The 13,366-nt window shown below is 44.8% G+C and overlaps 1 protein-coding gene across 6 annotated transcripts in view; it reads left to right on the top strand.

Annotated features, from left to right (window-relative positions):
• The window catches only part of RNF220 (ring finger protein 220), a 726,058-nt gene that overhangs the window by 603,684 nt on the left and 109,008 nt on the right, over window positions 1-13,366 (top strand). For 4 of the 6 annotated variants that reach the window (XM_086952315.1, XM_086952312.1, XM_086952314.1 and 1 more), the window contains one exon: window positions 5,224-5,345. In XM_086952315.1, the coding sequence (XP_086808441.1) occupies window positions 5,224-5,345 (122 nt within the window). The remainder of the gene's footprint in view (window positions 1-5,223; window positions 5,346-13,366) is intronic. The other 2 variants (XM_086952313.1, XM_086952316.1) reach the window with 1 other exon arrangement.

Raw genomic sequence — 13,366 nt, 5'->3', positions numbered from 1 at the left:
TGGAAGGGTGGTGCTTGTCTTCTGTTTCGTGATCCTCCGGCCGCCTCTGCCCTCCACCGTGTCACCTCTCCCCTAGACTTGTCCAGTTTTTACTAGGCCACATGCTATCAGTCGTATACACTCCGTACCGCCTGAAGGCCCAGGTTCGGTTTCACCTCTGCTGCCCCTCCGCCATCAGCCTGGCACGATATTGCCTCATGTCTGTGTTGACATTTATAGCAAGGCCGGATTTGCTCCCCCCTCGGCCCTTCACTCTCCTTCTCTGATCTCCCCCTCAGTCTGCGGGGTGATGTCAGAATCTCCTTTCGACCCCTACCCCCCCTTCGTTCCTACAAGCCTTGGTTAACGAGGTAAACCCCATCATCAAAAGAATTATCAATTCCTCACTCTCCTCGGCTGAAATCCCTAGCGAATGGAAACTAGCAGCCGTCAAGTCCCTCTGAAAGAAACCCCTGTCTGATCCGACTATCCTCTCTAATCTACGTCCCATTTCGCTGCTCCCTCTGTTGTTTAAACTGACTGAAACCTTTGTCAACAAACAACTCTCAAAATTTCTGGAAGAAAATAACATCCTGCATGCCAACCAATCTGGCTTCAGGACCAAACACTCAACCAAATCTGCCCTACTATTCACGGCAGATACCCTGCGAACGGCCATGGACCAAGGGAAGAAGGCCGTCCTGATCTTACTTGATCTGTCGGCGGCCTTCGACACGGTCTCGCACACTATCCTGATTGACCGTCTATTTAACTCAGGGATAAGAGAGGTAGTACTGACATGGTTCAAAAACGTTCTTGGACAAAGACGTCAAGTCGCTGTACAAGGGGAATTCAGCTCTGAGGAAAAATATATCAGCGCAGGGGTCCCTCAGGGCTCCAGTCTGAGCCCTGTACTTTTCAATCTATACATGGTCCCCCTGATTGAGCTTATTTCATCATATCAGATCAGCACAATATCATACGCTGATGATGCACAGCTCATCCTGGTGCTGGACAGAGAGCTGCCTGGAGCTGAAGAAAACCTCAAAAACTGCCTCACTGCTACTTTTGAGTGGATGAAGTGCAACCACCTCAAATGTAATTCAGGGGAAACCGAAATCTTGCCTTTCGGTCCTCAAAATCTGTTCCCGCCCAAACAGTGGTGGCCTGAAGATGGCGAAGCTCCCCCAAACACCATCTCCTCTGCCCGCAACTTAGGCATTAAGTTCGATGACGCTCTGTCATTTAAGCAACAAGCAGTGGTCGTGGCCGGCACCTGTTTTCACATCATCAGAACCCTCAAAGTTTTTTGACCTCCTCCCCCTCCCAGCAAGAAAAACGGTAGTGGTTGCACTCATGACATCTAGACTGGACTACTGCAATAGCCTGTATGCAGGAGCAAATAAATCTGTTCTCCACAGACTGCAGATGGACCAGCACGCAACCGCCCGCCTGGTACTTGGCTGGCCTAGGAAGGCGTCTGCTTCGGCTGCACTCAATGCCCTCCATTGGTTACCAATGCATAAGCGTATCTTATTCAAAATCCTGGTTATCACTTTTAGAGCCTTTCACTTACAGGGGCCCAGGTATCTGTCGAATGGCTTCAGACGCTATCTGCCTGCGCGTAGCCTAAGGTCCTCCAATCAAAACCTACTAGTGACCCCTAAATTCAGGCTCACCAATAAGGGTGGGAAATCCCTGGCTGTCATTGGTTCCAGGGTGTGGAACAAACTGCCACCACAGCTTCGGCAAATCTCAACAGAAAATCTCTTCAGGAAAGCCCTGAAGACCTGGGTTTTCTCCCTTACAGACACCGCCTGTAAAGCCCTAGTATAAAGTGAACAGGACCCTTCGAACGACATCAGTTAGCCAACATGTTCCACCTAGGTTGGCACCAAGCGCCAAGATGCTCCTTGGCGTGATAGCTGCGCTATACAAATGTATCTTCCATTCCATGCTGTAGCGCTGCAGGATACTCTTGGCGGAGGGGGGGTGGCGAACTGGGGGCAGCCCCCCAACTCCGAGAGCGCCCTTTGCGACCGTAAAGTCCCCGGAGGCCAGCGGGGGACGTACCTTCTCTCTTATGGGGGGAGTCTCTTCCGCCCCCCCCCCCCCCCCCCCCCCCCCCCCCGTCGGGCTGTGTAGACTGGAGTTGCGGCCCGCTTCACAGTGGGGCGCTTGCTTTCTGCGTGCCCTCCTCTGCCTCGGTGTCGGGTGCTGGCCCCCCGGCGGCTTCTTACCGCTGTGGTCTGTAGCGTCCGGGCTCCTCAATCAATCCCAAGGCTCGGCCTCTCCCTCTGGTTCTGCTTTAGGGGTAATCAGGGCGCCGCCATCTTGGTTTCGCCTCCGTCCCCGGTCGCTCAGCTCTTTTCTCCGTTTCCGCAGCTCTTGGCTCGCTGAAAGTTGGATCGGTCTCTCCTGCCAAGCTACGGTCTGTCCTACACTTCTTTTCGGGGCTGTTTTCGTCAGCTGCATGGGGTAAAAGCGCGACGGATCTAGTCGGCTCGCCGGAGCTGCGGCGGCTTACGACTCACTCGGCCATGCTGCTGGCCACGCCCCCCTAAGACTGAATATTCTTGATCCAACGAAGCAAATGACTAAAAGGCTCTCCACCAAAGCCCCTTAGGTTTTATATAGAATGCTATAGGTTAGCCATTAATGGTGTAAGCTCCATTATGTAGCAATAGCCTACTAGGCAAGCTACAAAATGATGTTGAGGGGAAGTGTCTTTTCATTGTAATATGTAATTTGCATTGTCCCTCAACATCAAGTGGAAATTAATGATTGAGAAATAGGTGTTTGTCAAGGGTTCCGGCCTCTAGAGATGGATGCTATTTGAGGTGTGGTGTAGAAGTTTCCATCTCCTCCTTTTTCAAGCTCTGTTTTGCACCTATAGCTTTCAGTGTTGCAGGCTCCTTCAGCACATGCCGTAAAATAGTGTGGACTTTCTGAATTGGCAGACTGAGCTCTTTTGGCACAGAATCATCTATAGAAACAAGAGCGGGATCTGATAAATTAGTGAAGTCTTGTTTAGTGCTTGAAAACTGAATCCCTCTAGGCTTCCAGAATGAATGGACTGTTCTGGTGCTTTTTAGGATTTAGTCTGTTCCAATCTGCTTCCAAATTTGTAAAATAAGGAACGCAAGGGAGATTAAATAAATCTTTTGAGCACACAGTTTGGGCGAGCAACAACCTGGATTATGAATTTGTTTTCCGAGTCTTTGCTGCAAAAGTTCTGACGAGAAATGTTTAGACCAGAGCTTCTTGGCCAGAGCTATAAATGAAGGGATGTTGGAAGTTTGTCACTGAGTGGAATTTTGTAGGGAGGTTTAGGTAGCAGTGGCCAGCGAGTTTAGTTAAGACCGAGGCGAGATTTCATATGGAGCCTAATTGCATTCTATGCTTAGGGAATCCATCACATCTTTGTGCTTCTGCCATAGCTGGCCCTTTTTTTTCATGATCATTTTCTGCCTAATCTATTCCATTTATAGCAGAGTTGAAAACTTTGCTTGTGAGACAGTAGTGTGTGTTGGAGAATCATGGCGCTAATTACACATGACCGCATTCGTCCCAGTTAATTAACCATGCTGCTGTCCAGTTTGCCTGTTCCCTGATCTGCACCCCCTTTGGGATAGCTGCACACAAGTTTCTCTCCTGCCTTCTTGCCATTGGAAGTGCTCCATCTATGGTGCGCTAATTAAAAGTGATGGCTGAATTTAGCATCCAGGGCTGCTGCCATCGATGGCAGTGTGGCGTGGCGCTACGCTCATGACTTGGAATTGGAGGTAGAGCCTGGTGACATGGTCTCATGAATGTGACAGGAGATCTGTACTGTACTGTACCGCCAGGTCTGTTTCGGCTGGGCGTTTCCTGACGCACCTCCCCTGCATAGTCTTGAGTCATAGTTGGTCTATTCTCTCTCCTTTGGTTCATCTTTCTATTCTTCTTTCTAATTAATCTGCTTTTTTTTTGGCTCTAAATATATCCTTATTTCTCTCGTCGCCCCAGGTATTCATGTATCATAAACTCCACGGTGTACACTATTAACACCTTTCCCCCAACCGCCAGTCTTCCATGCCTGTGCCCCAGTTAAGACTTGAAACTCTTGTCAAAGATAAAAGCAACATTCCCTTTTGCCATGATGCTGTTTTGTAGTCATCAAGAATATGAAATGCATAAAACATACCCATTCAGAGATTCCAGAAAATATTTGTTGTGCAGGAGGCAGTGATGGCACTTGCCACTAATACTGCCACTGCTGGAAGTATCTGTAAACATCCAAGAGGCTGTCGGTGTGGTTGTTTCCTCTTCCACCCCGCCATTTTGAGTCCCTCTCATCTGTGCTCTGCACGTTTCTGTCTGTTTACTTACTGAATGCATGAGATACTTGAAGTCCTCTGTGTAGATAGTTGATCTTTTTGCTTGCTTGCGTAGGTTTGTTTTAGTGGCTCTGAAAGGAAGTGCAAAACTGTTCTGTGTGTAACATTACGATATCACTTTTATTTTGATAATAGATCTATTTAGTAGAGGCTGTTGCTTAGGCTGCTCGAAAATGGCTTGCAAGTGAGATTGTAAGCCAAGTGAGCTGGACAGGATATGGGGATTGGGTCTTGAGGATCCCAACGTAAAACTTTGCCTTTTGCTGTCAAACATGTCAAATTGGCTGTAGGAGTAGGAATGGGGAGGGTGCTCTTCAGAGCGTTACATCCTACATACAATGGTTAGTGCGCTGAAAGAAAATAGGATTGTATCTGTTTTGAGATGAGGGTCTCCTGCTTTATAGATTACTTACTTGCAGAGCAGCTTGTTTCTATCGGGTGCACACGGAGACTAGTGCTTTTGGGGGGTGCTTCATGAAATATATACAGTTAAAATTATCTAAACATTTTGTCTTGAAATATGTTTTATTTTGTAGCTCTTTGAGTGACGGTGCAAGAACATTTTTCTTCTTGAGCAGTTTGTGTTTTTTTTTAATGCTTATTGTTTACTGTAGTTGGATGTTAGCTTATTGGCTGATAGTATGGCTTTATTTTGTCGTATTTGCGCGAGAGGTCCTGTTTGATTTGCATGGGATTTTGTTGGTTACATGTATAGAATGATATGGGGCGTTTGTGAATGGATACACTAAGATGGCACTTGTGGTGGGTTTCTGTTACCATGTTTTAATTGTACCTGCATGTGAGAGCACTTTGTATGTGGAAATATAGAAGTTAACTGCCTTCTTTCTTTCTCCCTTTGCTGCAGCTCGGATTGGGAAAATGAAACGGAGGAAGCAAGACGAGGGCCAGGTATGTCCGCTCTGCAGTCGTCCTCTGTCCGGATCAGAGCGGGACATGAGTAGGCATGTGGAACTGTGCCTCACCCAGGTAGAACTGACGTAGGGCTTGCTCCTGCCAGCATCAATTCTTCTGTCTCTTCCTCCTTCTCACTTTTCTACGTTAGCCTTAACGTGGCGGCACATAAATTGACAGTTTCCTGAAATGGCCACTATCTCGTTTGCTGGAATACTGCCCTGCCATATGGGTAGCTGTAGACTGAATTTTTTGAACTTTTTTTAGTGCAAATGTACTTGCTCTTTTGGAATGGTTTTTCTTAGCTAGCAGGACGATTTGTCTGCATCTGGATCTTTGAATCTTGGACTATTCTAATCTATACATTAGTAGCTTGTCATTTTAATGAGGGTACTTCACAGCACAATTGTATATTCTGAAGCACAGATGGGACTGTGCTGTGTATTGAGAGCACTCCCTGTATAGGGTACATTGAAACTCCAAGTCTGGAAGTGAGTGTTTGAAAAAAGATTAATAGGCTACGCTGCCCTACACATTTGTGGTAAAAAAATATCACCTTCTAAAACAATGAATGGCAGTCTGTTGGTCTGAACTTGGTTTGTTACAGGCTGATGGGTCACCTCTGCTGTAAGAGAACTATCCCCCTTTTCCAGCATTGGATATTTCATATTTTCACGTTCTTGAATCATTTCTTGTCATTAGATGGAAATCTCTGGAAAATCTAAACATCAATAGGCCGTGTTACAGACCATAGGCCCAATAACTGTGTTTAATAGCACATCTACCTCATTTGAAACTGACAATACTTCAGCCAGTTAGGTAGAAATGCTGATCTTTCCACTCCACTAGACGTTCCCATAGTTCCGATTTCACAGCAGAAGTGTGAGCAAACTAGGAACTAGATAGTGAGCCTATGACTGTGGAGGAGAATGAGTTGCATGTGAATCTATGAAGGATACTAATGCTGACGAATTGGAATGACAAGTAACTGATTTCTGCTCCATCATTGGATCTTTTATAGATTTACATGATTAAATCCAAATAGCAAGCAGTACACTGAATATGAATACAACGAGAACTAGCCTCAACTTAATTAAACCGGTTAAGTAGAACTACTTAATTCACTGAAGCGTTAGCTATTGCAATTCTATCTAAGCAATAGTGCTTAGGAAAAGTGTCACTGCTTTTCCAAATGGTTGCTTAGCAAATGTATTGGAGACACTCCAGCATAGAAGTTGTTGCCATGCTTCTTATGGAATGCACCTCCTCTTCCTTGAAGTAGGGAATTAGCTTTACTAAGACAAAAAGTAATGCAGATTGACAGCAAGGGGCAGTTCCTTGCTTAGACAATGAATGGCCCTTGAGTGGGTGGACAGCCAAAATAAATGATCCCAAGAACAAAAGTCGTTAGTCTGGTCTATGTAGAACCTGCTGCATCTGTTCATCTGGTGAATGCAAAGATCTTTCCACTGTCATGAATAGATTAGGAAAGAGGGAACGAATAATTACATGTTAATTTAGGTAAAAATCCTATTGGACCTGCGGCATGAACTTAAGGTTAGTGCCTATGGTGACCTTATCCTTTGTAAAACAGAGGTATCTCTCTCTAATGATGATTGCTAGTGGCTCACTAACCTTACTTGCTGAAGTGAGAGCCAGCAACAGTGCAGTTTTCAATGAGATGTATTTCAGAAGTGCATTATGGATTGAGTCAAAAGGAAACCGCATCAACAGACTAATCACTTTCTTTAAATCCTATGGCACAGGAGGGAAAGCCCTAAAAAGGCCCTTCATAATTTGTTTGAAGTGCCCATTCAGAGAATAATGATGATGCATTGTCAGCGATCCGAATTCTCTAGATTGCAGCCAGGTTAACTGTGACCAGTGAGTATTTGAGACTGTGCAGTACCTGATGGGGTGTATCAATATACAATTAAGCTCTCTGCCTTTCCACCACTTACAGACGCTCTTTCATTTAGTGTTATAAGCTATGTTGTAAGAGGTGCTTGAGGAAATTTCTCTCTTCAAGCAATTGGATGTTGAGGCAAATAAAATCCAAGTGGTGAGAAACCAAGCTGTCCGATTGAGTGGCTTCAGGTTGTGTCGGAAAAGCTGCCCATTCCATCTGTTGAGGAGCTTGGGGGGGATTTTTAACTATATTGGTGGACAGTCTAAACGGCCCACTTTAGTAGAATTGTTCTGGCATGCGGGGGCAATCAGAATCTTAGAACAGTGGTCCATCTTGAACTTCCTCAGCACCTGGGAATAAGGAGAAATGGTAGAAAAGCATAAGTGAAAACATTTGACCATGTTGGTGAGAATGCATTTCCGTTGGATCTTGATTGCTCGGTTCTGTAGAACTGGCAGTTTTTTTTCTTATCTTTGTTGCTGTGGCCTGTGATTTCGGCCGTACTGTTAGGAGTGGTCTCTCTTGCTCACATTCTCTGACCTTTAATCTCTCTGTTTTGCAGTGGTTGCTGCAGTCACAATAGTTCTCCAAGGTACTTGAATTCATAAGCACAGGTGCACCACTTATGGAGATTGTACAAACTGAGTCACAAGTTTGTCACAAAAGATACTAAGAGTAATGTCCAATTTTTTCAAAAAAGATTTTTCTTTATTGTTCCATTTGTAAGAGAGCAGCCGACGAGTTTTGTCCCCAATGGGACTTCTTCAGGGCGAGCTGAGCTTATAAAAGATGATTTTTCTTGAGCAGTTCGGCAGGTTGTGTAAAGATGGACAATCGTAACGATGATTGCTGTGTTATATACAGCCTTGTTGCATATTACCGTCTTTTAGTTTGGAACTGGAAACCAGGCCTTTGGGACACTCTTGATATATGGTGTTTGCCTTGACATTACATGAGGGTCTGGGTTGCCTAGAAAATTAAAGGTTTAAACCTCAGCTCCTTATCCGTCGTATCCTAAACAGGAACCTGGTCTCCTTCAATAATAAAGCGATCTTTTTGAAATATGCAACAAGGCTGTATATAACCCAGCAATCATCGTTACGATTGTCCATCTTTACACAACCTGCCGAACTGCTCAAGAAAAATCAACTTTTTTAAGCTCAACTCGCCCTGAAGAAGTCCCATTGGGGACGAAACGCGTCGGCTGTTCTCTCTTACAAATGGAACAATAAAGAAAAATCTTTTTTGAAAATATTGGACATTACTCTTAGTATCTTTTGTGACAAACTTGTGACTCAGTTTGTACAATCTCCATATGTGGTGCACCTGTGCTTATAAATTCAATTATGTTAAAGTTCTGTATGGAACTATCACTGTGATGGTGGGTGACTATCGGTGTGCACACAGACCATTTCCTCAATTATAAAGGGCAAATTATCACTGGTTATTTTGGTTAGGTGCAGTGGTAAAGAAGGTTCCACCATCCATTCAGCCTTAATAGTACTCCAAGGTACCCAGGACTGTTTACTTCGGGCTCATTGACTGCTTTGGTGCCACTGATATTTCACGGTTATCTCACTATATGTTTTCTTTTCACTATTTCCTCACATGGTTTTGTCCTTTTATATTTTTGTGTTGATTTCCATTGTTCTCAATATTGTCCATGCTGTTAACTTTACTCTGCTGATTATTTTCACAGCCTTAGCAATACTGTAGCTATTGCCCACACTCTTTGCCTGGTCTCACCAATTCTCCATACTTTTTGCTTTAATTTTGCTTTTTTCTAACATGTTTGCATTGGTATGACAAATGTTTAGATCTTGCTATTACACAATATTTTAAGAATACCATATTTAATGTCTTCAAGTGCCATCTAGAGCATAATAGAAAGCAGTACCAACGCACATGTATGTCAGACTACAGAATTCAAACTTGAAAACCATGCTCAATCGCTCATCAGACTTGTAACTTTCATGCTGATGCTAGGATGGGATTGCATGGGATGTGAAAAGCATTATATGTTCAGGTGGTGAAAAGGAGGCCCTGGGAGTACGTTCTTCCACCTTCTCCACCCACCTCTCAGGAGGCCTTGGGCCCCACTCACATCAATATTGAGTTCCATTTCTGCCTCTTGAGACCCTCAGAAAATGTACCACAGTTAAATTTTTATGGTATAACCTCGGGTATCCCTTTTTTCACTGCATTATTTTCGTAAAACCCCGTTGCGTATTGTGGGCTCTCTCACGCTCACCTATAATTTTTAAAGGCTGGTGGGGATTATTTCCATGGAACTGGTGGTCTATGAGAACTGTCGCTCAGATTATTCCCTGGAGAATAAATATTTTTTTGTCTTTGGGGCAGTGAACGAGTAGGGTGTTCCGGCCATGCGTTGATTATGCAGATCATCTCATTTGGGTTCAGTGCATGGATTCAGATCTATATTTCTTTTTCCTGTGTGATTTCCTGGGCTCTGAGCTGGTAGCAACAATCATAACCGGCTAGTTCATGCTTTTACTCGACCCAACTGTCCAAGTGCATATTCCTAACATAACATAAAATGTTTTACCTGGCTGTTCGCTATTTAGAGAACTTAGCATGTTTCTCTTGTGGGCTGGCAAAGTTTGCCGTCCTCAAAGAAGGGGCAGATGCCCACGAATGTCAAGTCCCAGAAGGACAGCAAAACCTCCAATGTCGTCTAAGGTGAGAGAAAAGAGGGCATTGGAGGTTGAAAATAGAAAACTTGATGCAGAAAAAGAAAGCTTTCATAGAAAAGAAACTATAGTCCAAAGGCTTTAGGGGTTAAAAGCAGAGGCAGGACACACAGACTGCAGAGCAGGAAGAAACTGTGCTAGCATGATATTGAATAGGACACAGATATGGGAAAAGAGTATACTTTTACATGGAGTAACTTGAAGAACATAGGTGTTCTCATGCTTGGGGAACCCTTATGGGAGGATGTCATGGCAGATTTCCTATAGGAGGAGATAGGCACATACATCCCAAGACCATCCTCTCTATAAGGCATCCACCCAGGACTCCTAGTATATACAAGGACTTGTTGAGGTAGACTCATTGACATTAAGCACTGCGCGAATAGGGACTATGTCACCAGCAATCATGGACACTTTGCCAGACATGGAGAGTAAAAGGGGTATAGTGGGCAGGAAACTGAAAAGACAACTGCCACACAATGGTGAATATCCAACTCTAATGCTCTGCTAACAAATCATGCACACCAGCACTGGAAGTACGCAGAGCACCTTATGTTGCATATCCCAGAGGAATACCACAAGAGGGCTAGAAGTTTGGTTGAAGAAGGCAAAAGCATTGCCCAAGTTGGTCTTAACACCTTGGCTGCTTGAGATCATCTTCTGCTGTGCTGGGCCATAATGTTAATGGGTGTGGTCATGACAAGAGCACCATGCCTCATGACGAGCTGAGCTCGTCATGAGCACGGAAGGGGTTAAATGCTGCTGATACAATGAGCAGGCAGCTTGTAGCCAGCACAGTAGTGAGGAGGCACGCATGACTGCAGGGCTGCGCATCTCCGCATTAAAACTAGTGGTCCAGTCAAATATCATCGAAATGCCCCTCACAGGCAACACATTTGTGAGCCCAAGGGTGGACCTGACTCAGGAGGCAGTGAAGCAAGCTATACAACCAAGGCCATAGGGGTCCTCCAGGTGTACAGACCTTCCTTCAAAAAAGGAAGCTCTGAACGAGGATGAGCAAGAGAGACCGGTTTACAACATAAAGGCACAAAATTAAATGGGTGCAACTAGTTTTCAAAAGCCACATAGAGGCAGCTGCAACAAAATTCCTTTTTTGAGGCAGAGATAAACTAAGGGGCAGTAACTCTAGAGAATCTGCCTCTGGTTACTCGCTTCCCGCTCACCTACCCCATTCCCCCCATCCCCCACATCCCCCAAACCCCTACCCCCCCACACACACACACACGTTCCCTCCCAGACACAGAAGCCAGCGCTCTTAGATCGTTGACATTTGGAGGAATATTCGACTGTTCATCGAGCAGAACTGCTGGAAGAGGGTGAAAAAAACTCACTCAAGGGAAGGACTCCTACGATACCCACCAACCAGGTATCACCAAAATAAAGTGGCTGCACAATGCTGGTAGTCGCCTGTGAGGACAAACAATGCACATCCAGAGGGACTTGAATCATTGAGGGAAATTGATACATCCTCCCCCGCCCCCCCTCCTCTCTTTAGATTCTGTCTTAAGTGTCTCCATAAGGTTGCACTAAGATGGTAACGAGGACTGCAACCTCTGTCTTCCAAGTGATCACTGTGTCAAAGGTGGTGACGCGTGTGCCAAGTTCCAGCCAATGATACTAAGTACCAGGGCAATACTGAGTTGAACGCATTATGACTTGATGCAGACCTAAAAGAAGGTTCAACGTTTGATCAGGGAAATTGGCCTTTCAAACAAGGATGAAGTAAACATTGAGGGCACAGAGATGGAGCAAGAAAAGCGGTACGATGTCGAAAAATACACAGTTGAGAACGAAAAAGATCTGCTGAAGAAAGCGCAGCGCGCCGTAGCCAACAAGAGAAGGTATAGTGGGCTTGAGCTGAAGCATTCGGTCTCTAGGAGCCCGAAGACACCCTTGACTCTGAGCCATCATGAAACAAAGGGAGGCTGAAGCAAAAAGAACCTCGCGTCTTCGGACACAAGAAGACCAATGGAGGAGGACCCTTGGTGCAGTTTTGACACTGAAAAGCTGTGGAAACTGAAAAATCTGTAGATCCCAAAATCATAACTCTGTTACATCCATCTGAGTAAAATAAAGAGAATTTATTTAACGTGCACTGGAGCCTCAGATGGGTGCTTAGTGCTCTAATAGCAGAAGTAAAACACAAGCATTTATAGACCCAGACCACAAGACGATGCTGCATCGTAATACACATAGCACAAATTAAGCATGACCTACTTGACAAATTAGCAAAGGCCTAGGCTGCGCTACACCATTTATGGTCAGAAATATACAGTTGCTGACCACATGTTTTGAGTAGGCAGCTTCTGGGACTTTCCTCTGTAATGCAATGTATTAGCCTTGGTACTTATCCATGTAACAATTTGCAACATCATAGCACTTACCAGAAATTTTTCAAAATGTGATATGCTGAAATACTTTGTGGCTAAGCTAGCATCTTTCTCTGTTCTCGTATCTTTTTTTGAGCAAGTCTTGCATTACAAAAGCAGTTTTACTGAGGCACAATGGAAAAGTACAAGCATCTTGTGCAGTGAATCTTATGTCCGCTTAACAGGGCCTAAATCTTCAAGCTTTTGGTATGCTATAAGAAAGATGGCTTCCACAAAGTGTTTGGGACTGAGAGGAGGAGGAGAAGGAGGCGAAGCAGGACACGCCGACCCCCAAAGAGTAAGGTGGCGTCTGTGCTCTGTGACAAACAGAGCACTCGAGATTAATAGAAAAAAGACTCCCCGAGGAAGAAATGGCGGTGATACTACAGAATAAGAGGGATTTTGACAAATCCCTGAAAGTTTTTCGAATCCCTGCAAACCAAATGAAATAAAGGGAGGCGAGGAGTAACGCATTGAACTACCGCCACCAATTACACCTGAACCTCAAGGGTGGAAACAGGAGAAAGAAATGCATGAGCAAGGGGTTTTTCAAGACCTCCAGAGCGCCACAGAAGAATAGTGAAATGTCCACAGGGGGGAAACAATGTGGCCTAACTGCTAGAGAGTTCGACCTCCAAGCTGGGGAACCGGGTTCAAGCCTCCGCTGGGACGCTGAACATCAGGTGGTTCTGGGCAGATAACTTAATCGCCCTGTGCCTCACAAAAATGAATGTGTTTGTCTGTAACGCAGCTAGTGCTCATGTAAAGCGCTCTGAAACCTTAGTCAAGCTTGCGCTATATAAAACTCCCCCCAAAAAATACAACAGATTTACCAGGGGAGGGTAATAATGTCTACACTTCGAGGTCTTCACCGCAATGTGAAGTGATTTGATTAAAAGAGATGCAGAAAAACAAAGTGCAGTTAGAGGAACAACAGTGACAGGCCTGTTGTCTTCTCAAAAATCTTTTGCCATCACAAATCCCTTCTATACTGTTCTGTGTTCCTGAGCCTTCTTGATCAATGTAAGGAGGTGTTTAGAGAGCTGCAACTCCAAGAGTGGAGAAAAAATATAAGCACTCATCAAA

This window comes from Lissotriton vulgaris, chromosome 1_1 (genome assembly GCF_964263255.1).
Source record: "Lissotriton vulgaris chromosome 1_1, aLisVul1.2, whole genome shotgun sequence".
Taxonomy (NCBI): Eukaryota; Metazoa; Chordata; class Amphibia; order Caudata; family Salamandridae; genus Lissotriton; species Lissotriton vulgaris.
The sequence above is the reverse complement of the archived record's forward strand: the minus strand, read 5'-3'. Positions and strand labels throughout refer to the sequence as shown.